The sequence below is a fragment of the Coturnix japonica genome, chromosome 4, assembly GCF_054131305.1.
Source record: "Coturnix japonica strain WE chromosome 4, WE-NBRP24, whole genome shotgun sequence".
NCBI lineage: Eukaryota > Metazoa > Chordata > Aves > Galliformes > Phasianidae > Coturnix > Coturnix japonica.
In genome coordinates this window covers 12,329,135-12,353,117 of record NC_140666.1, presented here as the reverse complement: position 1 = coordinate 12,353,117, position 23,983 = coordinate 12,329,135, and the positions used below count along the sequence as shown (strand labels likewise).

The 23,983-nt window shown below is 39.8% G+C and overlaps 2 protein-coding genes across 7 annotated transcripts; both read right to left on the bottom strand.

The window, feature by feature from the left end:
- Positions 1–41: 41 nt before the first annotated feature.
- Positions 42–23,592, bottom strand: PHF6 (PHD finger protein 6). 6 transcript variants are annotated; one of them, XM_085544549.1, is made up of 12 exons: positions 23,424–23,592; positions 18,762–18,941; positions 18,455–18,556; positions 15,766–15,899; positions 15,443–15,486; positions 10,450–10,505; positions 7,409–7,575; positions 7,086–7,229; positions 6,037–6,141; positions 5,222–5,355; positions 4,492–4,621; positions 42–4,197 (listed from the first exon to the last, which is right to left on the bottom strand). In XM_085544549.1, exons 6-11 carry the CDS (start codon positions 10,463–10,465, stop codon positions 4,492–4,494), a joined length of 696 nt encoding a protein of 231 aa, XP_085400675.1. In that variant the 5' UTR covers positions 10,466–10,505; positions 15,443–15,486; positions 15,766–15,899; positions 18,455–18,556; positions 18,762–18,941; positions 23,424–23,592; the 3' UTR covers positions 42–4,197. The 6 variants fall into 6 exon arrangements, with proteins under 6 accessions (XP_085400675.1, XP_085400676.1, XP_015715833.1 ...); XM_085544550.1 differs by having other exon boundaries at positions 7,409–7,572; XM_015860347.2 differs by lacking the exon at positions 10,450–10,505.
- LOC146760945 (uncharacterized) lies at positions 22,613–23,972 on the bottom strand. Its single transcript, XM_085547729.1, has 3 exons — positions 23,919–23,972; positions 23,611–23,865; positions 22,613–23,333 (listed from the first exon to the last, which is right to left on the bottom strand). Exons 1-3 carry the CDS (start codon positions 23,970–23,972, stop codon positions 22,761–22,763), a joined length of 882 nt encoding a protein of 293 aa, XP_085403855.1. The 3' UTR covers positions 22,613–22,760.
- Positions 23,973–23,983: the final 11 nt, after the last annotated feature.

The window sequence follows — 23,983 nt, the reverse complement described above, 5'->3', positions numbered from 1 at the left end:
TAAAGTTACGGTCTTCCAGAAAAAGGACAGACATGCCAATATGAAATTCATAACTCATTTATTGAATATATATATATATATATATATATGCAAGGATACCAATAAAAAGAAACTAATACTGCAAACTACAACTTTGGAAGTAAAGCCAATATAACAGGAACAAAATATACATAACATTGTAGATAGGAATGCATTTACCCCCTTTTACACATTCCTTGTCTTTACACCTAATGTATGCTAGAGCAAAAGCTGCAAATGTTATCCTAACCTGAGTGCTTTTTGACAAGAAACAGTTCTCCAGGATCCTTTAAGGGTTGAGATGTCACTGCTGACTAATGAATGTGCACACATATGCATATATGAAGTTGGCTTCAGAAAGTACATAAATCAAGAGCCGTGTTGTATTTTTTTTTAAATCTCCATCACTAATACAGTGGAATCTTTTCTTTGTGACAAGGAAGAAGGGCTACTATTTAATACAATGTACTTTCAGTCCTATTCAGATTAATTTCGTCTAATGAGGATTCATTTTCTTGTCAGTCTGATTCAGCATATTAATATTTTTGGAATGCACTGATTATCACCTGGCAGATAAATCTGGTATTTCAAATACATTATCACCACTTCATCTTTCACTCTGCTTCAGTCTACAGTCATACCTCATACAGGCAGCAGTAAGAAGCAAGCCCTCTTCCTTTGTATTCCATTTCTTGTACACTAAATACCAGACATTTAGAGCCAGTTCAGTATAATCTATCATTTCAGATCAGCACAGCTCTTTGTACCTTAAGATCAGGCTTTGTGGAGTGTAGGAGATGGACTTAACTCCTGGAGGGCAGCAATAATCTGGAGTAACTCCTACTAGAGCTTTATCACAGAACCTCCTGTGGATCAACACCTGCTGAATAAGCAGAGCTTTAGATCACCTAATCTGTTTCATCCTAGTTAGCTGCACAGATGCTGGTACTGAACCATCCTTTTGCCCTTCTTTGAAATGGAGTAATATCACAGCTTACTGCTATGGTGTTTGATCATGCCTTGGGACTTTGGCATTACACCAGCTGTATCCTCAAGTAATTTGAACAATACCCTTCTGATGCCTGTCCTTCCTTGGTACAGTCCTTTCTTGGTATAGCACGATCGCAGATCTGTTAATATAGAGATACAGTGAGTTGGGGAGAAACCTCCATTCCATAGGATTCCAGGAGACTTTAACAGCACACATTACTCTTGATTACTCTCGTGAGCAAAAGAAATGCCCAAAGGCCAAAAAAAAAAATCAAAGTGAAACCAGTTTTGTAAGACAAGTTTTGTTAAATTCAAGAGTTCTGATTGTGAGATGAAAACAGAAGGTGCCTATAAAAAAAACAACAACAACAAAACAAAACAAAAAAACAACCAAAACCCATCTCATTAACAAATAGATTGCATTAATTTACCTAGCTAGTTTAAACGTATCTATTCCACCTATAGAGCACTTCCATTACTTCTAACATTTCTGGGAAGGCAGTAGATGCTCCAGAATATTCTTCAATATATGCTTGCAAAGATTACATTACTTGACCAAAACAAACAAACAAAAAACCCCTCAGACAGACTGTCTGAAATTCCAAGCTAAAATACACAGAAAGAGACAGTAATGGCAGTATCTTGTCTTAAAAAAAAAAAAAAGAAAAAAAATAATGTAAATGTTGTATACTATCATACATCGTCATGCTTTTAAAAACTACAATTAATTAAAGACATAAGAGATGTACAGTAAATACACTGCTGAGGTACATTTCTTCTAAATATTAACACCACAACATAATTACTCCCCAGCAGGTAATGCTACTTGGGAACATATAAATACAATTTTTTACACTGTAAGGCACTTTTACCCAGCATACATAAGTCAAAGTCAGTTACGACAAATTTGAGGTTTGTAAGAGAGAAAGGATTTTTGCTTTTGACATTATTTTCATGAATTCTGGATTAATGACGATTTAGTCAGGCCATCTCAGCACAAGGAGGTAACAGGTAACCAGCCACTTCTCTGCTACCCGAAGGTAAAGTGCTGTTCTGGTTCTCAGAGGCATGAAATGGGGAAATTTATTTCACAGCGGATGAATTGCTGGACTGAATATTATAGTAAGCAACGGACACGATATGAATTAGAGCTCAGTCTCAAGTACAATCCGTATGCTGGCAGACCTACCCCCATGCACCTGTCATCCAACCCTAGTTAAAAATACAGTAGATGCAAACAAAGTGCCTTTATTTCATGGGAGGGCCACGGCTGAGGCACAAATCTGGAAGTCATTTAAATGCTGAAGGACGTTACTTTGCATTCTAAAACTGAGTGGCTGAAAAACTGTTTGTATTCTCAAAGAAACAAAACACCTTGGTAGACAATTTCAATAATCGATCTGTCACTGCAATTCAAGTCACGCTTTTAATTCTGAAAGTTACAAATACAAAATAAAAATGATCAATGGCATCATATTTAGAGCGGTAACTGAGTATTTTCTGTACACAGCAATATTTCTTTCCAAAACTGTATTATTCTCCAGGAAAGCAAACAGAATTGAATGAATTCTAACAGGTAAAATGTTAGAAAGTCTAATATACAGTAATTGAGTCCCTCAAGACATTAAGGGAATGCATAAGAAGACAATGACACACGTTATATTATTTAAAAATACAAGTAAAAAATGCTACAGAAACTCATGTTACAAAATGAACTGTTTTTGCAATACCAATCACAGAAGAATTGTAGCAGTTTATAGTCAAATCAGTGTATTTTGCTTGTTTCCTTCTTTCAAACCTAAGAGTTTTGTAGGGAGTTCAGAGTGAAACAAGTCAGAACCCTAAACAATGTGGTGTGATAGCAACAGACAAACATGTGGACAAGATTCAGCTTTTTGGTTTTATTTAAGTCAGTCTGAGAATGTGCTTTAACAGACCAATTGAAGAAGCTTGGAGCCATTAGAAATGACAAGGTATTCTGAGAGCAGTCAGAGGACTGATCTGTTAGGTTTGGTATAACTTAGATCTGATCGTTCCCTAAAGGAACATCAACATCCAGAAAGAGGAATTCTATGATGTGATTGTTGACTTGACAGAAAGTAGAGGAAAAGAAAAAAATGAATCACCAAAACACTAAGGATGATAAGCAGTTTCTCACATAGTGGTCATAAGGTTAAAAAATAAATACCAATCTAGCAAAAAGAAAAGGTTGTTTTCTCACTCTTCTTACAGAATATGGGACCTCTATGCATATTCTGGGCTAAACGTGAAGTGTTCCACACAACACAGAACACTTGAGGTATGGATGTCAGATATGGTGGCTAAATTCCATAGTGAGTTAAGAGTTGTAACTCTCTGAAGAAAAAAACAAAACTGGGCTTCCGAGTCCAAGCATTTATATATAAGGTTTTAATCACACTTAATGAAGTGCTCTTTGTAAATCAGAGACACAGAAAGAGGTGGGTCCTTGGGGAAAGAATGAACTACAGCCCTTTGGCATGAGTTCTAAAGCTCACAGCTCAGAACCAACAGCTGCTCAAGTATGTCTCCCGCAGTCAATGCTGGGCGGAATGAGCGATCACAACAGGAACAACCTGAAATGTTCAAGCGTGCTTCGATGTACGCTGAGTCCTTTTCTACTGTGTGCTTTGCAAGCAAAAACAGAGAGCGGCTTTCCCATGTATAGCCTCCGGAACTTGTATATGAAGAAAATGCAAAATTCACAAAGTACCATTTTGTTGCCACCACCAATTTTTTGTCCATGTTGGTAATTAAACTAGCTAAGACCTTCCCTCTTTGCATGAATCCACTAAACGACTTACACATTCCAAATCTTAAGGTTTTTATTCAGTCCAGAAATATAGATCTCGCTTCATTTCAATGTCTGCCTAAACTTTTGACACTGTACATATTACATATCATTTATATAGTGTTTCATTTTTTTTGTTTTTTTGTTTTTTTTTTTTTCCAGACACTGCAGACTACAAACTACATAATATTGACATGTAAAACTCTGCCACTTACTGAAGGCTCACACACATGAACGTTTCAGGCAGTTCAATGAAATTTCTAACAGAGCTGGGTAGTAAAAAGTTACTAACCCTTTTCTGGTTTTTAGAAAACAATTTAAGAGAATTAGTAGTTATGATGTCTTAGCCATTCCCAGTTCTATAACTCTGTCCCTTGAACCTGTTTAAAAAATGATGAAAAGAATGGTAAATTTAAAATCATTACAGAAAAGCATTTAGCAGCTCTGATATCACATCTATATTCAGCAATAGAAATGAGGGCCTCCCTTCTTATACTGTTACAAAGTCAGCTGGATTTAAAAAACAACAAATCCTCCCCATTTTTTCTATGGTATGTCAATAAAAAATACTGATCTGCATACACTAGATTTAAATACTTCACTGCAATAAACTACATTAAATGTATATCGCCTTTCAGTCTCTGTAACAGATCTGTCAGGAGTAACTTCCATACCTAGTTTCCATTGAGCTGCTGCTGAGGAATGTCATTATGGTCACTGCCTGATTTCCCACGGCTTTTGCTTTCTCTTTCTTCATCCTCTTCATCTCTTTCATCATTTCCACTATGGTTTTTACAATAGAGTCTGGCACAATGAAAGAAACAGTGAGGATTTTTACTGAAAATACCCATCAAAGACGCTCTCCTCTCAATTAGTTTTGAGAATTATTAGAAGAAAATTGGTAACTCATTTAATGTTTTTCAGCCAAGAATCGGTTAAACAAAAAGAAAACAAGGCTGTGGAAAAGACTAACCAACAGAACTTGAATCAGTTCTCATGGTCAAAACCTGCTGCTGCACTGCTCACAGAATGCCCTCTTGTGGGCATCAGAAACTCAACCACAGCAGCAAGGAAGTAATGGAAGTCAGGGGATCCAAATAAGGCCCAAATAGAACTATAAAACGGATCCACATAGAGAAATTGTAACATAGATTATCCAGGGCATTCATAACAGAATTAGCCGATTAATTAAGGACGAAAATATCTTAAGTCAAATCATTGTTTTTTCTCAATTTGTATATTGCTGCAGAACTACAGAAACTTGAATTCAGCAGACTAATTGAAATACTTCGCGTAGTTACTTAATAACATAAAAATAACACATCTGAGGTCAGGTTTGGCAGAAGAAAGGCCATGCCACATCTTCAATCGCATTATAAACTCAAGATTTACACAGGTCCTTACTTATAAATTCCTCGTGACATATTCTCAATGTATTTAGCTTTGTCTTCTACTCCACAGTGGTAATGGTACGTTTTTATGCAGGCTTTGATTTCACACCCAATAGTAGCACCAGGCTGGCTGCAAAGCGTGCATTTCTGTTTAGGAAAAAGAAAAGAACGGCATTGCTCAGCCTTCCCATCACTAATCATTCAGTTTACATTCAGTTTAGTGTTCCTCGTGTGTACAGCAACTACTTTGGAACACGGTAATTTCTCTGGCATGTCATCCTTCCAATAAAGCTGGAATCGAAGATATTGTAAAACAAACCTACTAAAAACACTCAGATTTACCTTTCCATTACACTGAAACCTGCCACATGCAGCTTTATTGCTGTATTGATGCATTTCCAAGTACTATTTTATTACCAGTGAAGTTGGTATTTTGATATACTATTACACATGTGGGTGTTGCTTTCCCTTTCCTTTTTCCCTGCAAAGTTCTTAACGCTTTAAAGAAAATCTGTAATTTTAATAAAATACGACGTGACATTTTGCCAACAACCCTATCCCCGAGGTCTTAACACTTTCTCATATTAAAACATCAAATCAGGAGGAAAGAAGTCACTGCAGTAATGGATTCTCTGAATAGCACATGCCCAACCACCACTAATTGTAAAGCTGATTCCTATTCTGGGTAGCTACACCAAAAGAAACAATACATTTAAATATTGTATTAAGAAGTAAATGGAAAAGCTTGTTTCACAAAAGGAAGTAGGCAGACCAGTATATACCTCAGTAGAATCAGTAATATATTCTCTACATGCTGCAGATACGTACCATTCTTTTTCCTCTCTTGATTTCTTGAAGTACAGTTTTGATATCAAAATCACCAAACTCTGCCCTTGATGTTGTTGTTAGCTGGACAGTGCCAGAAGAAAACAACTGTAAAACAAATAAGTCCAGAATATTCTCAGGTCACCAAGCATAGCTAAAAAATTATGTGCATGAGTCACAGAAGGGGACGTTCTGCAGTCAGTTATCTCAGGCTAAAAGCCATTAGCGTGGTTCTGTCTGATAGCCACCTGACTGCTTTAATTACATTTGCTACTTCAGAGTGATGTATTTTTAAAGCAAAAAGGAGTAGACAAAAATGATGAAAATATAAAGAAATAAACAAGAAGTGTCATTAATTACTGTATCAGCGAACCCTTTAGGAGTATTCTGTTCCCTTCCCAAGACTGCCGGTGAATGCCAGCTCTCTGTTTAGTTAGGCCAGCTATAGGGAGACCACTAATAATTGGATTGCCTGGAGTATTTATACACTTTGAAGTACAATAGAAACTGCTGAGGCCATTCTACAAAGCACTACTTCATACACAAAACTGATTATGTGAAAGGCAGTGCTATTTGCTCAAGTGCACTGAAATTAGCAGATTCTCTTCAAGATGACAGTTTTCCAAACGCAATCATCTATAAAGGCATGAATTTTCTAGAACTTCCATGGCTCACTCCCTACTTGAGTCACATAGCCCGGATCCACTGGTCAGAAAATGAATCGAGTTCATTGATTCTTCCTGGATTTTGCCTGAATGCCTGTGGAGTAAAGGTGCTATGTATGCTTTTAGATATTCACAGAGCATTTTTAATATGCTAAGGAGCTTCAATGAACTAATTCCGGCTCCAAGCCCACAGCCAACTTTTATCCATATTGCCTGCAGTGAAAATAAATGAATTGCACATTTCACAACACTTCAGTGCTGAAAGAGACCATCAGCAAGCAGACAACATCCACACGTAATTACATGTGAAGACTCTGTATAAAAACCTAAAACAGCAATTCAGATAAAACTCATAATAAACTGATTAACAACAAAGCTGTTACTCACCATACACTTATAGTGTGCTGCAGCCTTTTTGGCATTAAATATATGAAGCTTTCCTCTAGCTTCATTTTCTTCTTCACCTGCATGACAGAATCCACATTTAGGTTTTGTATCACTGGGGCTGCTTCTGTGGGGAGACCTGTCTCTCTGAAAGAAAAACATTTTAACTAAAATATACTGCTGGGTTATAAATAAGGTTGCAATTTCAAAAGCCTGTGGCCACCAGCTGGAGGCTCAGACAAATGCAGATTTTAATTACACTTATATCCACAAAGAAGAAACACACAATGCTCTCTTCTAAGAAGTTTAGCATATTTACTGCTTACATAGGAACTGCTTTCTATTTCGTCTGTGCCATGTGAAGATGTGGATCTAGTGTCTTCTGATTGCCCTTTTAAATTTGTTTTTCTTGGCTTTCCCTTACGACCCCTCCTTTTTCCTTTGGGAGGTGAAGGCTCCAATTCATGTTCGTTGATACTTTCTTCTAAATCTGCTTTGGAAGTTAAAAAACATCATCAAATAATAATAACAACAATCATTCACAGAGATATTACACAAACCAGAACCAAAAACAGATGAGAAAAAGAACAACCTGTGTTTTCCTAATTTTGGTCAGAAATTAAAACAGTAACCTTTTCACATTTATCACAAACATGCAAGATCCTGAAAACATCATTTACTTTCTTACACTCATAGGTATGTATTATGTTCATATCACATTATTATGTTAAAAAGATCCAAAGTTATGCCATGTTTGAGAAAGCTTTAACCTTTCTTACAGTTTCTACTTTCAGGACCAACACATGGCCTTGGATGTATATCTCCACCTTCACTAAAAACATGGCCAACAGATGCCATTGCAAAGCCAAAAGCATTTTGTTTTTAAAGATGCACACATTCAGTATAAATTGTACCTGATCTTAACGCCAGTAGTTCTAAGTAACACCTCTCCCCTTGCATTAATAATTGATGTAAGAAAAAGTCACACGTTTTGGCTACAATATTAACAAGTTTGAGAACTGTAATGTATTTTGCCTCTATGAGACACATCCAATATTTCAGTTTAGTTGCTGTACGTTTTTGTATCTATACCTAAAAAGTAGGAGCCAGAAAATCGTGGACAATTTAATTGACAAAATAGACAAAATTGAGAATATAAGAAATTATATTCTGAATACGGATATAACAAAGAAGTCTGATGAATTCCTTTGAAAATGCCAGACTAGCTGCTGAATTGCTGCACAGAACTGTCAGGCATTGCAGCAGGGTGCACTTCTGATCTCTCAGATGCATAAAGTCAATACAGATCAATCCTGCAAACTTCCTAAGGCTGCTTCAACTACAATCTAATTAAGCCACACCTGATATTAATAACCAGCTCTACCCACTTGCTAGCAACTTTTCTGCTCATCCAGCTCACGTTTTTCAATTAATAAGCAATATCCACCCCTTTCAAACTGCAAAGTTATTTCCGTAACTCATTTGAAGAAAAATGCATATACACTGCTATATAGATCTCAAAATCCGAGCCAAAAACATCATCATGATCGCCAAATTGGAAGGAAGTCCTGATCAGAACATCTGGAATATCTCTACTATACATTAACGGGACACTTATCTGTAGTGATATTATTATTAAGTATTGCTAGGGCACTTACCACCATTACTTCTTGGTCTCAATAAACAGACAGAACACCTTACTCTAAGAGCTGCCTCACCAGTACTCACATTTCTTATCTATTAGCAGATAAAAATCAAGTCGCATTTATCCTAGCTCATGATTAACAGTGAATCAACTGTACAACAGTTCAAAGTCAAAGCCTTGAAATACATTACAAAGCCATGACATTTTAGTAGCATAAACGCTGAAGTCTTGCATCCAAGTGTATCCTATTAAGCTTACTCCATCACATTTCTTGCTAAACTCTGAAGTAACTACAGCTTCTTGCACATTTGCTGACAAAGGAAAGAAAACGAACCCAAACGCATCACAACATGTTACACTGAAAAGCAGCGTGCAGTTGTGTGGTCAGAAGGAGGCAAAGATTTGACAAGGAATTCATATAAGTCTTCATATTATTTTGGCTTAAATCTCCAGATTAATCAGCTATATATACATATTCCCAAGCAATGACTAATATACAAAAATGCATCTACTACAATTCACTATGCTTCACTATGCATCCTATTCTATACTCAGACTGCAAAAGTACCACCATTTGTTTTAGTCTGAAAAAAAATTGAACATCTGATGACAGAGATTATCTAGTGAAATGATGCATTCTACATTTCCTTTGCACAATTTACCATCTAAACTTACTTTTCATTTAATATTACTTGCTAAACTCTCAAAGCAAGATTGTGCTATTTAAATATCCTACCTCTCAGATTGCACACAGCGAGTTTTACTACAACCTAAAAAGTTATTTCAAAGAAAATAATTCCATCTTGTCTCTCATCGAATAGAGGGGCTCCCCCCTAATGTACGAAAGATATGTCAGCCTTCTGCACAGATGGCTCTTTATTGCAAAGAAAAGAGTCTTAAACAAAAGCGACTATTGAATTGTTGAGCCTTTAAATAACATCAGCGTATAAGCAGTTAGAAATGTTCCTTCCAAAAATCACTCCATAGATTTCACTACTGTGTTTCATGAAGTTGAATTAACCATTTAGTCCATTAACCAGCATTATTTTTTTAAGCCAGAGTTCTGATAACCATAGCACACACAGTCCACCTTTTTTCCCCTTAAGCTTTAAAGCATCTCCTGAGCCCTGCATACTCACACTCTCAACAACTGGAAATGAACATTAACTGCAAAAACACAAGCAAATGGGAAAACCGGCTTCACATGAGAAATGCCACAGCCTCCTTGCAGAGTAAGTTCTCAAATGTAATTTTAATCTAGGAGTAGAAGATTAAATTGAAAAGTAAACATGCTGTATTTCTAAAGGATGTTTCCAGCGTAACAAACATGCACCACAATTGCACAGCTTTTCTCTAAGGAGAAACCTTTTCCTGTCCTCAAAACTACTAATTGCCAAAAAGTTGAGAATTCACTGGAATCCAGACACCTGATCCGAGTCAGTGCAACTCCTTGTGGAGTTAAGTCTCTGTACATGTGGCATGGAGCTATGGATCGACACCACTGAAATGTGACCATCTGCACTACCATGTCTGTCTGCAAGACCAACACCACAAAACGTTAAAGTTTCTCCTTTTTAACAGCGCTATGAGCATGTGTAACTGTACAAGGACAAGGACAATTGTAACCAGCTTTAAAATGCACCTGCCTTGGATGTCCTTTACTGGTTCAATAAGCAGTTTGGTTTGTGCTCTATCCCACCCTCAAGCCCACTGCCAGCTTACCCAGTTTCCCTGGCATCTGATGGTTGGGTGTTTCCAACTTCTCATGTCAGCTTGAACTAAGGAAAACACAAAAAGGTGTTCAACTCCTCCCTCACCAGATGAAGTTTCATGACGGATATCACCCAAAGCTCTGAATCCCCTGACTCCCTAAATATTCTTCAGCTGCCCCCATCCCACATCCCACCACTGCACTGATATTTAAAATCACCACAATATTCTCAATACAAGTTTATACAACTCCTTAAAGCAGGTATCCTATAAGCTGTCTGCAGAAGTCCCTAAATAACATGTCTGAAAAAAAACCAAGCTTAATGTGCAACATGTTCTCAGAAGGGAGGGTGTAAAGGGTTAGAAATCAAGAGGAAACATTTTATGTTTTCAAAAGCATCTAAGAACATGATACTGTAAACTCAGATGGGCAGAGAGATGAGTAACAACAAGCCCCACATTTGCATTTTTGGAATCTATGAGCAGTACAAAGTACCACAAAAAGAAGATGAGCAAACTACTGTACTTTATAAACTGTTAACATGGGGACTCAGCTTCAGAGAGAAAGCTGAAGGAATCTCTTTTGATCTGACTAGAGGGAAAAAGGATCGAGATGCTTTGCTGCTTAAAATAAAGCTTGACACAGAAGTTGAGATATCACCCATCTATTCTTTATTACTTGAGCTTGAAATAAACCTGCAATCATCCAGTCCCAAAATCTAGGTTAAAGCAAACTAACACACAGAACTAAATGACTTAAAGTCTGTGGAACAACAAAGAAAAAGACGATGTGTTCAACAAAGGCTAATGATGCTCTCTGTATACCTCCTACATTATCTTAAACAATAGACTAAGTGAGCCAGAGCAAAGGGTCTAAGTCTGTACAAGGAAGATAAACAGAATTGACTGGAGAAAGACATCGGCAAGTAGGACTGTACGTACAATTAGGACTGTACATACAAGGAAGTCAAAATGCAGGATGTGGAAGCACCTTAGATGCACTTTTCAAACATTAGTTAGCTGACCAAGTTTCTACTTGGATAACGTCCTGCCCAGGTAAGAAGCAGAATTATGATGTAAACATCACAGGACGGCTCCACAGACAGCACAAACCACTTCTCACATTACTTTTAGATCTCTTCCTTTTCCATTAGCTACAGGGTTTTATTCAAGAAAGCACCACGGTGATGTTTCCTGAATATACCTAATTAGTCTACAGTGGACTGGATATGAGATGGTTCATTTATTATCTGGATCAATCCTCCTTGTCCTAACACTGAATATACATTTGATGCCGTACTTAGAGCAGCACTCTCCTTATGACAGACAACACAGCTGAGTCAGTGGAGCTTAGAAAGAAACTGTAACCACCCACCAGCAGAACCGAAAGGAGGCAAACTGCAACACTACAGGAACTTTTACACCTGACTGCACTGGCACATACATTGGTAGGAAGGTTGTGCTATGAACAGTGTTAAAGGAAATGCAACAATGAAGAAACACGGATTAAAGCATCCCAAGATGAGTCAAAATGTTACCTAGCCATAATGCCACAAAGTTTGGGATGTTTTCAGCCTCTGGCTTAAACAGTACTTTGAAAAAGTGATTGGTTTGATACAGAGCCTCCAACTAGGCCTGACAGAGGAATATGACCCTGACGCAAAAAGAGAAGCACAGATTTCAGTTTCATCTTTAGAATGAGATAAAAAGGGTGCTGAAATATGGCGTGTCCTTATTTCTATCATGGAAACGTAATTCCCCAAGGCTTTGTGTACAGCTACGATAGGGCAATAGGCAGTCACATGGCTGCCTTCTTTATTCTTCATTTTATTAGGATGTAACAGATCTAACAGAAGAATGAAATGACATTCTTCTCTTAATTGATATTAAAATTCTCTGGATCAGCTGCACTTGTGAATATATATATATAATAATATATATAATATAACAATGAATATAAAGCAGGCTACTTTGCTGCCGTGTTTCACACTTTGCTATTCCAAGAAAACAGAAGGTACTTCAGCAGCTCCTGACAATGAAAGGAAAATGAACTCCCATCACTCGTTAATTTTGTCTTGATGAGTATGGAGATACTTAGTCTGATGAATTCCTGCTCCACTTCAACTTCATGGTAGCAATAAATAATATTTAAGAGGTCCTTTTTGTTAGGTTTTAACTTGGTAAGTTTAATTCCAACACAGCTCCTTGGTGTGAATTTCTGCACAGCCTCAGGAAATTTTCTTTAATGGGTATTAAATGAATAGCAGATTTTTTAATTATTACTTTTAAAATGAAATAGAAATAAAAATAATGAAGAACTAAAAATCTTAAGAAAAGGCACATTAGCCAGAACTCTGACTTGAGCCAGGATGCTACAAGGAGCACTTGCTTTGGAGGGTAGGGACAGAAGAGTCTTGCTATTAGGCAGCAGTGCAACCTACAGGAAGAGAAAAACCAAACCAAACCAAATCTATTCTAGACTGCGTCAAACCAAACAATCCCACAAACTCTTCCAACATCCCCCGTCAGAAGTGACATAAAAAATAATAACCAGACTGTAAAAATTGAACCCAGTAACAGAGAGCAAGGGATAAAAACACAGATATTCTAAACTGACCAAGCATCCCAAAGCAGGAGCAGTAAACTTCCATTAGAAAGTGTCCCTGTGCACTCAGCACTGAGTGACATAACCACCAAAACCCTGCTGTAAGCAAGGATTCATACAAACAAAACATAAAGCAAGAGAAAAAAGGTGCTATGTTGGCACCTTGTATCCCTGGCTGGTCTGTTCACTCTTCTGTGCAAGTCTTTTCTGGCTTCACAAACCATCATTCTTTCACATTTATATTTATCTTATACACATACTATGCAATATAAATATCTTCATATTTATCTTATATGCAGATTTCTCTCAAAAAACAAACCAACAAAGCACACAAACAAAGCTTATCCAACTGCCATCCTGCATCTTGCAGCTACCACCTCACTGAGCAAAACTCATCTTTTAGTTATTAAGAAACGAAGTCTCCAAGGTCCCTTAAACTCTGAAAACCATCCCACACACTTCTCTATCTCATAGAGGTAATTGGTTTTCAGTATAGCACAATACCATGGCTCTAAAACTCTGTAGGTCATTTCTGTAAGACAGACCCAATATGTATTTTACTTTGTTTGATTTAAAGGAGGTTCAGCACAGAACCCCCCTCCTTCTGCCATTATAAAATCCACAACTAATAGCTCTGTGTGGGTATGGCACAGTGAATGCCCAGAACTGCATGCGCTAAGGAGAGATTTTACCCTTGGGGAAAGAGTGCAAGGCTACAAGCACAAATGTTAAATAAAACAAACAAAAAGCCATATGAAGTGTAGCTACACACATTTCTAGAAGTACAAAGCATAACGGAGCTAAATATTTTAAGCATAAAAAGCTACAGCAAAGTTAAATTCTAACTAAGATACTGCTGGACTCAGTTTTTTTGGATGATGTTTACTACTCCTTGTTTTCCTCAGTCTGAGTCTTTTTTGGATGGGTCTGTTCAATATTTAAAGCTGCCATCACCAACACGTAAGAAAAAGAACCAGCACAATGCCTCTGTAGTATCCTTCCCCGTGCCTTCTCAGACAGATACATCCATATCCACACAAGCCTCTTATTATTCCCTAATAACAGTGCAGCACTGGAGATAACCATTTCAGAAAGCTTTTAAAAGCACAAGTTCTGATCCTACACAAGTTGCAGTCCTGCAGAGAGCTTGGAGCATAAAAAATAATGTCTTATGACTCTGGGCTCCATGTATTTTTCAATAGGTTCCAGTGTGAGCCATTAGTCATTTAGCACAAAGCATTATGAACAAATATCATAAAGAGATTGGTATCTCCATCCTTGGATTCAAATATCTTCCATATTCTATATGGAAAACAAAACTAGGACACTCTTTGAACTTTTACTGTGCCATTTATAGTGCTTTTCTTGTTTAAGCCCACTAATGGCAAAATCAGAACAAAGAGTATTTTAAAAAAGCAAACTAATATTCAAATAGACCAAAAAAAAAAAACCAATCAATTTTACTTTGGAATTTTCTATTGCCTTCAGCATTGTGGGAACAGGGATGTGACACCCAAACCTCACAATTAGTGCTACTCAGAGCATAGGAATGCGTTATCCTAAGTACGCATTTGGCAGAAAGAAATGGAATTTGTGAAATTATATCTGCTCTAAATAAAGAGCAATATACTCCTCATTAGTTAAATCTGTGACATTTCTATTGAACGTAAGACAAAAGTGAACTAAGAAATGCTTGCTCACCCAAATTAGGTAGAGTAGAAAACAAACAGGTGAAAAGAACAACAACAAAAAAAGCCTGGACACAAAACTAGCTTAGAATTTAACAGACCATAAAACCTGTCTGTTTCTGTGGCATATCACCCCCTGTACACTTCACTACCCTTCTCTGCAAAGACACACAGCTTATGAATGCATACAGCTTCTTAATTTTTAATCAAAATTGAACAGAAACACATCTGTAAGTGATCTGATCATGATTTAACACTGGGCCCTTCTTATTTGAAGGACTGTATTCAATAGATCAAAATATTGTGAAAAAAATTGGAATGTTTGCAATAGAAAAGATCAGCTGTTACCTGACAATACCTTGCATTTCAGATGTGAATATTGAACTACAAACATAAGCCAACTTCTTCCTAGAAGGGAATGCATTTTTTCTACCCCTCCTTTATTCTAACAGAACACGGTATCTCCAGAACACCCTGACATTTAGTTTTTGGGTCTTTCTCCACCTCAATCAATAATTTTTAGAAAAATACAGAAATTAGATGGGCTTCCAAAGTCATTTTTTCTCAAAAAATAAAAATAAATATATATATATATATAGAGAGAGAGAGAGAGATCTAAATGTTATTGAAAACATTTGTATTCTCCAGAAAAATTAAATTTAACCAAAGTATCTTTCTACAATGGGAAAAAATTTATATTGAATAATTTTACCTTCAGAGTTATGCGTAGTTTTCTTGTGTTTTCGACATAAAATCCTATAAACAAAGTAGTTGAAAACTGTCAAGTCAGTCACGATTCACAGATCATTTACTTATATTTTAAATTTAAATGCCAGCATATTTTTCTCCCACTTGTAAGACTCCCTGACATACAAATCTTACAGTGAAAAAGTGCTTTCAGAGCACATCACTTTCTGAATGCCACAATCATCATCAGAATATTTTTGCAGCAGTTTTAAGTTCCAAGAGTGTTGGGAGTGTTCATAAAGAATGTGAAATATAAATATAAAAGGAAAGATAATAAAGAATAGTTACATGTAAATGCCTTGTGAGGGTTTCTCTCTTATCTGAGCTTTATCATGCAGAGCACAGTAGTAGTGATATGTCTTGTGGCATGTTTTCACATCACAACCAATGGTTGCTCCAGGACAATGGCATAAGGAACACATCTGTAAAGATACAAAAGCACAATTCCTGTTACTGTTGGCTCAATTATTTCTGAGTTTAAAAATAAGACCGATGCTCCAAGTGTCACCCCTGGTGACAGAACAAATGAGTTTATGGACAGGAATACTTTAATGCATATTGCTGAGTACACTGCCATCCTTTATAACACTCTTTCGGATCTCGGGTGTTTTTCTTCATTTATTTTAAAATCAAGGAAAAATGCATTCCTTTTATGCAACTGTAAAATAACCAGGATATATGAATTACCAGTCCAATGAAGAAAAGAAGTGATTTACCTTCATAGAAAATTATGTAATCTACAGAGGTGACACCTTATGTTCAGGTCATCTCTATTGACTCTTGCAAGCACTCAATTTGCAGTCAGACACTCGTTCTTATCCAGGCTGAAACAGTATTTGTCATAAATTTGAAATATATTAATAGCTGATCAAAGCTTTTTATAGGAGTCCAGGTTAAAATCAACCTCATTTGATCAAGTTCAGTTTGTGCTCCATTATTTTTATACACAGGCTTGTCTAAAAGGAAACTTCCTTTTCAAAAATGCAAAGATTTTATTTGTATGAACAAAACAGACCACAGGAATTATGTTGAATTATTAGCCCACATATCCTGAGGGTAATATAACATTTATTCAGTTGGTACCAATCTTGTTGTCCAAATGGTCACTGCCAACAAATTAATCAATCAAGTTATATCAGGTATATGTGAAGTCTGACAAGCTAGTCATCTCTTTAAAAAAATCCTCCCGTGCATAACTAGGAGACACAATAATTACATCAGTGCATTATGTTCCCCAATTAACTTAATGAGTTTTTAAGACTGCCCTATTCAGGTTTGGACTTTGTTACCACAGAAATACACCTTAACTTTCAGTGCATACCTGGTTATCAGCGGCAGCACCTACTGAAGGAGGGCAACTATGTCAGATTTGTCTGCAGATACATTTAGTACAGGCTAGCAAAATAGTTATAATGCTGTACTCTCATGTAGGTGTGTTCCCAAATAAAAATACAGGCTAGAACAGGAAAAGCAGACCTTAGCAGCATAGCTGGGCTGCCTAAACATAAGCACTGTACTTCACATTTCCTACAGAAGTCTGGGGGTGGGAAGGAGGGAAGAATTCCTCCTGAGAGTGATTCAGAGCTATAGATTTCTGATGACTACAGACAGAGATAAAGTACAGCTACCTGGAACATCCAAGTTAAGACAAAATTAGTCTGTACGTTCCTTCCACACAGGTGACATCTCAGAACTACAAATTGATTAAGTTGTTCAGCTGTTTGCAGAAAGCACTTCTGATTGAAGTGAGCTCCAAGAACACATCCAGCTGCTGTGTTGGTGAATGTGCACAGGGAGATTAAGAGGCACAAAGAAAGCATCAATAATATCAAAACAAATATCCTCACAAAAAGATTAGGAGTCCCAAAGAGCCAAAGTTTCTCTGTTATCTGTACTTTCATTTACTACTGTGTTCTTTCTAAGTCCCTAATTATGAACTAAATTTGTGAACACTTATTTCTGTATGCTTCAGCTGATGAGAGCAGATGAAGCCAGTTGTAGGTGCTGGAAAAGATAGAAATGATACGCTAGGTGAAATATCAGACTGTTACAGAATCATAGTTCTATAGAAGTACTTAGGACTATTCTTAGTCCAAAAACTGGTAAATACATCGTAGTGATTTCAATTGAGGAGTGAATTGATCATCTATCAGAAATACTTCGAAAAAAGAATCGGGCATTTCTCAAATAGCAAATTCTGAAAATAAAATAATCAGCTGCATGAGAATAAACTCAGAACAATTTGGTTCTCAGTTCTGATGAATTTGGTAGAGCTGCAGTCACTGCTGTACCGATGTACCTCAAAACACAGATATTTAGAGGCCCTTATATTAAGTCAATACAAAAGGAATTTAAACTATATATAAATATATGTAGTAGTTGAAATAATATTTTAGCATCAAAGCCAAATAATGGTAAAGGCACAATATTACCCTTACTACATCCCCAGAGTGTGGGTTTCGTTGTTAAATCTAGGAGAAAACGTTAAATAGAAATGGTTGGCTTTGAAATATAAATATAGGGAATGTTATTTCTTATATGCAGTCCGTTAAAAGAAAAAAATAGGCATATTTGGAGAATGAGTTTTCAGATTTGCTTGGAAAACAACTGCAAAACTGCTCTGACAAAAAAGAGATTGTAAAAACAGTACTTCTGGATGGACAGGTCCATCATTAAATTACAGCCGTAAAACAATAATCTACGTGAGAGCAGACCTGACTGGAATAAACTACTTTTGATGCTTTCTTAAAGATGCTTCAACCATCACTTAAATTTCATTGCAATCTGAGTATCATCAGATCCACTGATTTTTTTTCCATCTAAAACCACTTCATCGTCACCTTTGGTAAGCTGTGCATTTCCCCACAGCCCCAGAGAAAAAACAGATACGATCCACGCACTGCAGTGTTTCATAGTCCACTTTCTGGGAGGGAAGCAAATTCTGCCCTTCCTTTTCAAGGGCTCAAAACAGACTTACCAATTTAGTGCCTCTCTTGATTTCTTTCTGAATATCCTCAATAGAGAATCCCCCAAGACTCTCATTATCAGTGTGTGAAGATACCAGCGCAGATGAGAACAGCTAAAATTACAGAAACAAAACTTACTTTAAGTATCTACATCACCCAGAACATTTACAAATTCAACAAACATTGAAGCTTCAAATTAGAGTGATTAATCATCTCCCCAGTTCCACAGCTGATTGATCTGTAATATTATTTACAGATGTGTTTGTTGTCTTCTACTGGTTCATGACATTCATTTCCTTTTTCCTATGGGTTACTTACCATACATTTGTGATGTGCTGCCACCTTCTGGTTTTCTGACATCAATAATTGTCCACATTCATTATCTTTATTAGATCTACAAAAACCACACTTCCTTTGTCTTGAAGAGACTTTTTTCTGTCCAACTGAGCTTGTCATGATTTTAAATGCTCTTAGAATGCCACTTTAATGCTCTCAATGCTACAGGGAAAAAAAAGTGTAATCAGCATGTTAACAACAGCATAAGGCAATTTAGTTTCATAAATACAACGTTGGTCACTTGAAACTGATCTGCGTCACTTTATCTTTCAGTTTACACCACTAAAAGATACTCACATAAACGTGCATTGGGCTGAGGCAGTAAGTTGGCTACTTGTAATGAAACTGAAGCAGCAAATGGATTTAGCTCTTTAAGCAAAAGGTTTGAATGTTAAAATAAAACTACGGATGCAGGTAAACCTTTGGGAAAAAGAAATGCATTGAAAATATAACAAGGATGGCAATTTTAGGGATGGGGGTGAAAGAGGGAGTTAATGCAGGTCTTCAATCCGATGCTATTTATTACAGTAAAGCAATCTGTAGAAGACGCACTGCCTGTACCTGCAAGAAAACCCATCCCACTGAACTCATGCTAAAACAGGACCAAAGAACTGAGTTCGGCTTCACACCCAGAGCTCCCTCACAGAGCAGCCAGCAGAGGAGTAACTGCCCTCACATGAGGGTGGCGACCCAAAGATAAAACGTTCCCATTTTAGGTATGGCACAGATATATTGTGGCTAGTCAAACAGTGGGAGCAACAAGAGTTTAGAAGGATCTCCAACCGACCAGCTGCAATGGAAACCTCTTCAACAGCCCTTGCAAATAGAGCAGCACCACATCAGCTATTAGTAATTGCAGAACTGTTATCCTCATCCAAGGAAAACAAACGGGGATTAAATGCAGCGTGAATCTCAGCATTTTCACATACTCTCAGCAATGTATTGGGAAAATCTACCATTAGGGTCCCCAACTCCTAATGAAGTCCAGAAGTGAAAGCACGTAATTGAGAGCATGTGCTTCTTAGTCCAGTATCACGCAGTCTGTGCTCATTTGTTTCTGCACCTTTTAAGAAATAAAACACTGTACTCTTCAGCCTTTACACCTTCTGGAGACTAGAGCCTCACTGTCAGAATTGTCACAACTGCAATAAAAGTCTCCTCCACAGCCTTTGTCTGCATCAGACTCTCATCTAAATATGAAAAGCTGCTGTGTAGTTTGATATTTTGGGGGGGAAAGAAAATCAATCCAGTGAGAAGAGGAGATCTGCAATACATCTGGACAGTGCCACAATGGTGAGCTGCAGGAAAATGCGTGACCGGTGGTGGAGATTTGCATAGCCAAGCATGCCAGCTCCTCACTGCTGTCAGACGCCTCTAATAGTAATATCACTCACTGCCTGTACAGCTGAAAGCAGAGGAATGTTATTAAGTTTCTGTCGGCGCATATTATTGCTAAGGGACAATACTTTTTGATCCTCACTCTTCTGCTCCCATAGACTTTCACAGGCCGAATTCTAAGTGCCTGCCTTGCAATGCTCGCTATGAAATCCCTACACCCAAGGGGAGCATCCGCGGTGCGTCTATTTGGCTGCTTTATCAACAGCTTCATTCCTTCTCTTGGTAACTGGAAAGCAGTTCAGTTGCTGGTGATTCACACTCATAAGCACAACGCATAGATTTCACATCTTGCTGATTTGCACAAAAAAAAAACGTGCCAATCTGGATCAAGTCGTCACACCCTTCTGCAGCGGCAACGGGGAGTCCCTAAGTGTTAAACACAAAGGAATTACTACAGTGTATTCTTCTAAAGAAAAACAATAACACAACCAGACCATTCTGTAATCCCTTTCTGAGTAGAAAGAAGGGCTGTTTTATGAAGGAAGGGAACAGAATAAAAACATTTCTAATTCTTTAAAAAAACCAAAAAAAAAACCAAAAAAAAACCCTACAACAACCTGGGAAGCAGGAAAAAGAATCTGCAAAAAAATGAGTAGGAAAGAATATAATAAAAAAAATATATTGCTTTCATGTCATGTAACAGCTCAACATAAATCACAGTGATGGGTTAGAAATAGATTAACACAATACACACTAAGTTCTCCTTTAGTACATCTTCATATGCAGCTCTTTGACTTGTATTCTGATCCTATTGACACTGGATTGGCAGCATTGCTCACTGTACTGCTGTATCTACTTTAATGATGCTCGTTTTGAAGAGGAAACTTAGAGGTTTCCTTGAACACGTGCTCAGGCTTTGCTAACACAAACTTTCTCCCATAATAAGGACTGCTAAACACAGCAGGCAGCCTTTAAACCTCACCAACAAATCCACGTTCCAGAGAAATGCAAATAATTTATCAAACACGCGCAATAAACTAAAACCTCTCATCATTGTTCAATCATAACAGTTCCTTCCCAGAAACACGAAGCCCAAGGCCAGCACTGTGGCTGAGCACAGAGAGCTGCCCTCAGCTCTGCGCCTCCAGAGCTGGGAAGCAAACAGCACCACTGCTACCTGATAGAGGCACAGCACTTCCAACTTGATTTTTAAGGCTCACAGTAAAGTTATAAACCCACTATGCCTAGAATGACCCTCCTTTGTGCCCAAATGCCCTTCTCGGCCCATCTAGCTCAAAACAGCCATTTAATGAGAAAGATGAACGAGGTGCACAGGGATACCACAGGGCAACAACTCTGAATGCAGGATCTCCACATTTGGTTTTCATCTCCTGAGTTAAGTCCCCATACGATGAACCTAGTTTGTCAAGCATCAAGCTGCATTCCATAAGAACACAGGAAAAAAAAAACATATTAAACACCTCCATATTTATCTTCTATGTTCAAAATAAATAACCAATTAATAAGACTTTAGAATTTAAATATAGCATGGACAGAAATCTTGCTTGTCAGCTTTGTCAGAGAAAGCTCTATGGGCTGCTCACAGAAAGTGATGCGCCAGGAAGCACCGCTTGGGCAGATGATGCATTATCTCTACCAGCACAGGACACGTACTGCACAACACAGATCCCACATACAGACACATTTTCCACAAGCTCGGGATAAAAATTAAAGGTTAAACATGCCCTGAAAACCACACAAAAAGAAACTCGTCCTGTGGTTTTTCACTCTAAAAATGTTTGGTTCATTTGCATTTGTGTTTCTTAATATCCGCTAATGGACCGGACACGATGCTCCCCCCATAAGGAAGCCTTGCACACCTTCAGGCTTGCATACTGTTCTCCTGAGTTCGAAGCAACAGATTTGAGAACACAAAAGAAACGTGCAAGTTCAACAGCGCAGGCAGGGAGGAGGTTCTCAGTGTGAGACACATCGATCAGCACCGAAGAACAGAAAGCAAACTGCGTTCTGATCTCTATTTATCGCCTTGATACGTTTCAGGAGCTGCACACTTAGAGAAGTTAGGCTCCTGTTTGTAGTCACAACAAAGGATGGCCATCTGTATGCTAAGCTTGCTTGTATAGAGGTTGTTTTGCCGTGTGGCCTACACAATTCATAAGTAACATTAAAAAAATCACTCGGGATTTGAATTTCGATGTAAAAAAACACCACAAAAATACCCGACACACCAACAAAAACCTCCAAAATAAATATAAGGCTTTAAAAATATCCATTAGGCACAATGAAGTGATTCGGGTGCTCAGGAAAAGCCACAATACACTGATGTGGCGCATCCCAGATGCTTAATGGAGATGCAGTCCCCGTTCAAGAAACTTTCAGTGCTTTCTAAGGCTGATAGCCCGCTGCTGGGGGTACAGCTGGGTAGAACGGGGTGATGCACGGCCACAGGACGGCACCTGGGGGTGTCTGCAGCACACAGTGCCCAAAGGCTCCCATCCTATGAAGAGCTTTAGCCCAGAGCTGTGCTCCCGTAGCATCCTGAGGGCACCACGTAAAGTAGGATGGGGATTTACGACTGGAACTTCCGAAAAATAGGGGACCAGAGATGGGGGAAAGGCGGGCCTAGAGCCGGGAACCCAAACAATGGGCACGGCCAAGGGAACTCCGAGCGGCACAGAAGGCGGCGATGCGGGCAGGCTGTGCAGGCGGCAGGGCCGGGATACGGGAAACTTTGCGCGCTCTCCCGGGGCAGAGGGGAGATCCGACAACCGCACCGCTCCCGGTGGGGGCCCAGGAGCCCGGCCCCGCGTCGGGTAGCGACTGTTCCCAGCCAAGGCCCGGCGCTGGGGGCGGCGGGGCCCGCCCGGGGCCAAGGGGGGGCTCGTCGGGACGGGGGGCCGGGAAGGGGGGTCGGGGGGGCGATCCCCCCTTTTCCTTAGTACGTTTTGAGGGCGGCGGGGCCCGCGGACACGGGGGCGGGCCGAGAGCCGGGCCGGGCGGAGCGGGCGGACGCCGGGGGCTCGGGGGGACCGAGGGGAGGCAGCGCTTCGGGGGGCGCCGACCGAGGGGACGGAGCCGGGACCCCCGGGGGCGGGCGGGCGGCTGCGGGCCGGCGGCGGGGCGGGCGGGCGGGAAGGGCTCCACGGGAGGAACAACGGGGCCGGGGGCGGCGCGAGAGACACGGAGCGCGCGGCACTAGCGGCGGTTAGGGGCCAGGAGGAGCGGGGCGCTCGGTCGGCGCCCCAGTCGGTCAATCGGTCCCTCGGCCGGTCGGCGGTCACTCACCCGTGCGGCGGGTGGGGCGGCGGGGAGAGGAGCCGCCCGGGCACACCCCCACCCCCCGTCGCCGCCGGTCTCTCACGGCCGCTCGCTCGCAGGGACCGTCCCTTTCATTCGGGGCAGGGGACGCTACGCCGCGCCGCCGCCGCCGCCGAGCGCAAGCACGCACGCACGCACGAGCGGACGCACGTACGTAAGCACGCACGCACGCACGCACGGCGCGCTCGGGCTGCGACGCCGCGATGCTGCGGGGCGGTGCCCGATTGGCGCGCGAGGAGGCGCGGCGGGAGCAGGCCGCGCTTAGTGCGCATGCGCGCACGCTGCTCCCCGTGCCGGCACCGCACACACACGGCACACACACGTGCACACGGCACACACACGTGCACACGGCACCGCACACACACGTGCACACGGCACGAAACTCCGCAAGGCCCGGAGCCGAGAGAGCCTGCAAACGGAACGGGGCGTGGCGGGAGCGCTCTGCGCATGCGCAGCTCTCACCGGCGGCCGTTGGAAGCCGAAGGGGGGGAGGCGCGCGGCAAGCGATGTGCGCATGCGCAGAGACG

Coding starts and splice junctions, on each gene's coding strand:
- PHF6 (XM_015860347.2), bottom strand. CDS start 18,899: ATGACAAGCTCAGTTGGACAGAAAAAAGTCTCTTCAAGACAAAGGAAG. Junction 5,356..6,036: donor TCAAGAGAGGAAAAAGAATG/GTACGTATCTGC, acceptor TTTCCTAAACAG/AAATGCACGCTTTGCAGCCA. Junction 4,622..5,221: donor ATGTCACGAGGAATTTATAA/GTAAGGACCTGT, acceptor TCATTGTGCCAG/ACTCTATTGTAAAAACCATA.
- LOC146760945 (XM_085547729.1), bottom strand. CDS start 23,972: ATGCGCACATCGCTTGCCGCGCGCCTCCCCCCCTTCGGCTTCCAACGG. Junction 23,866..23,918: donor TCGGCTTCCAACGGCCGCCG/GTGAGAGCTGCG, acceptor TTCCGTTTGCAG/GCTCTCTCGGCTCCGGGCCT. Junction 23,334..23,610: donor GTGCGTGCGTGCGTGCTTAC/GTACGTGCGTCC, acceptor AACCGCCGCTAG/TGCCGCGCGCTCCGTGTCTC.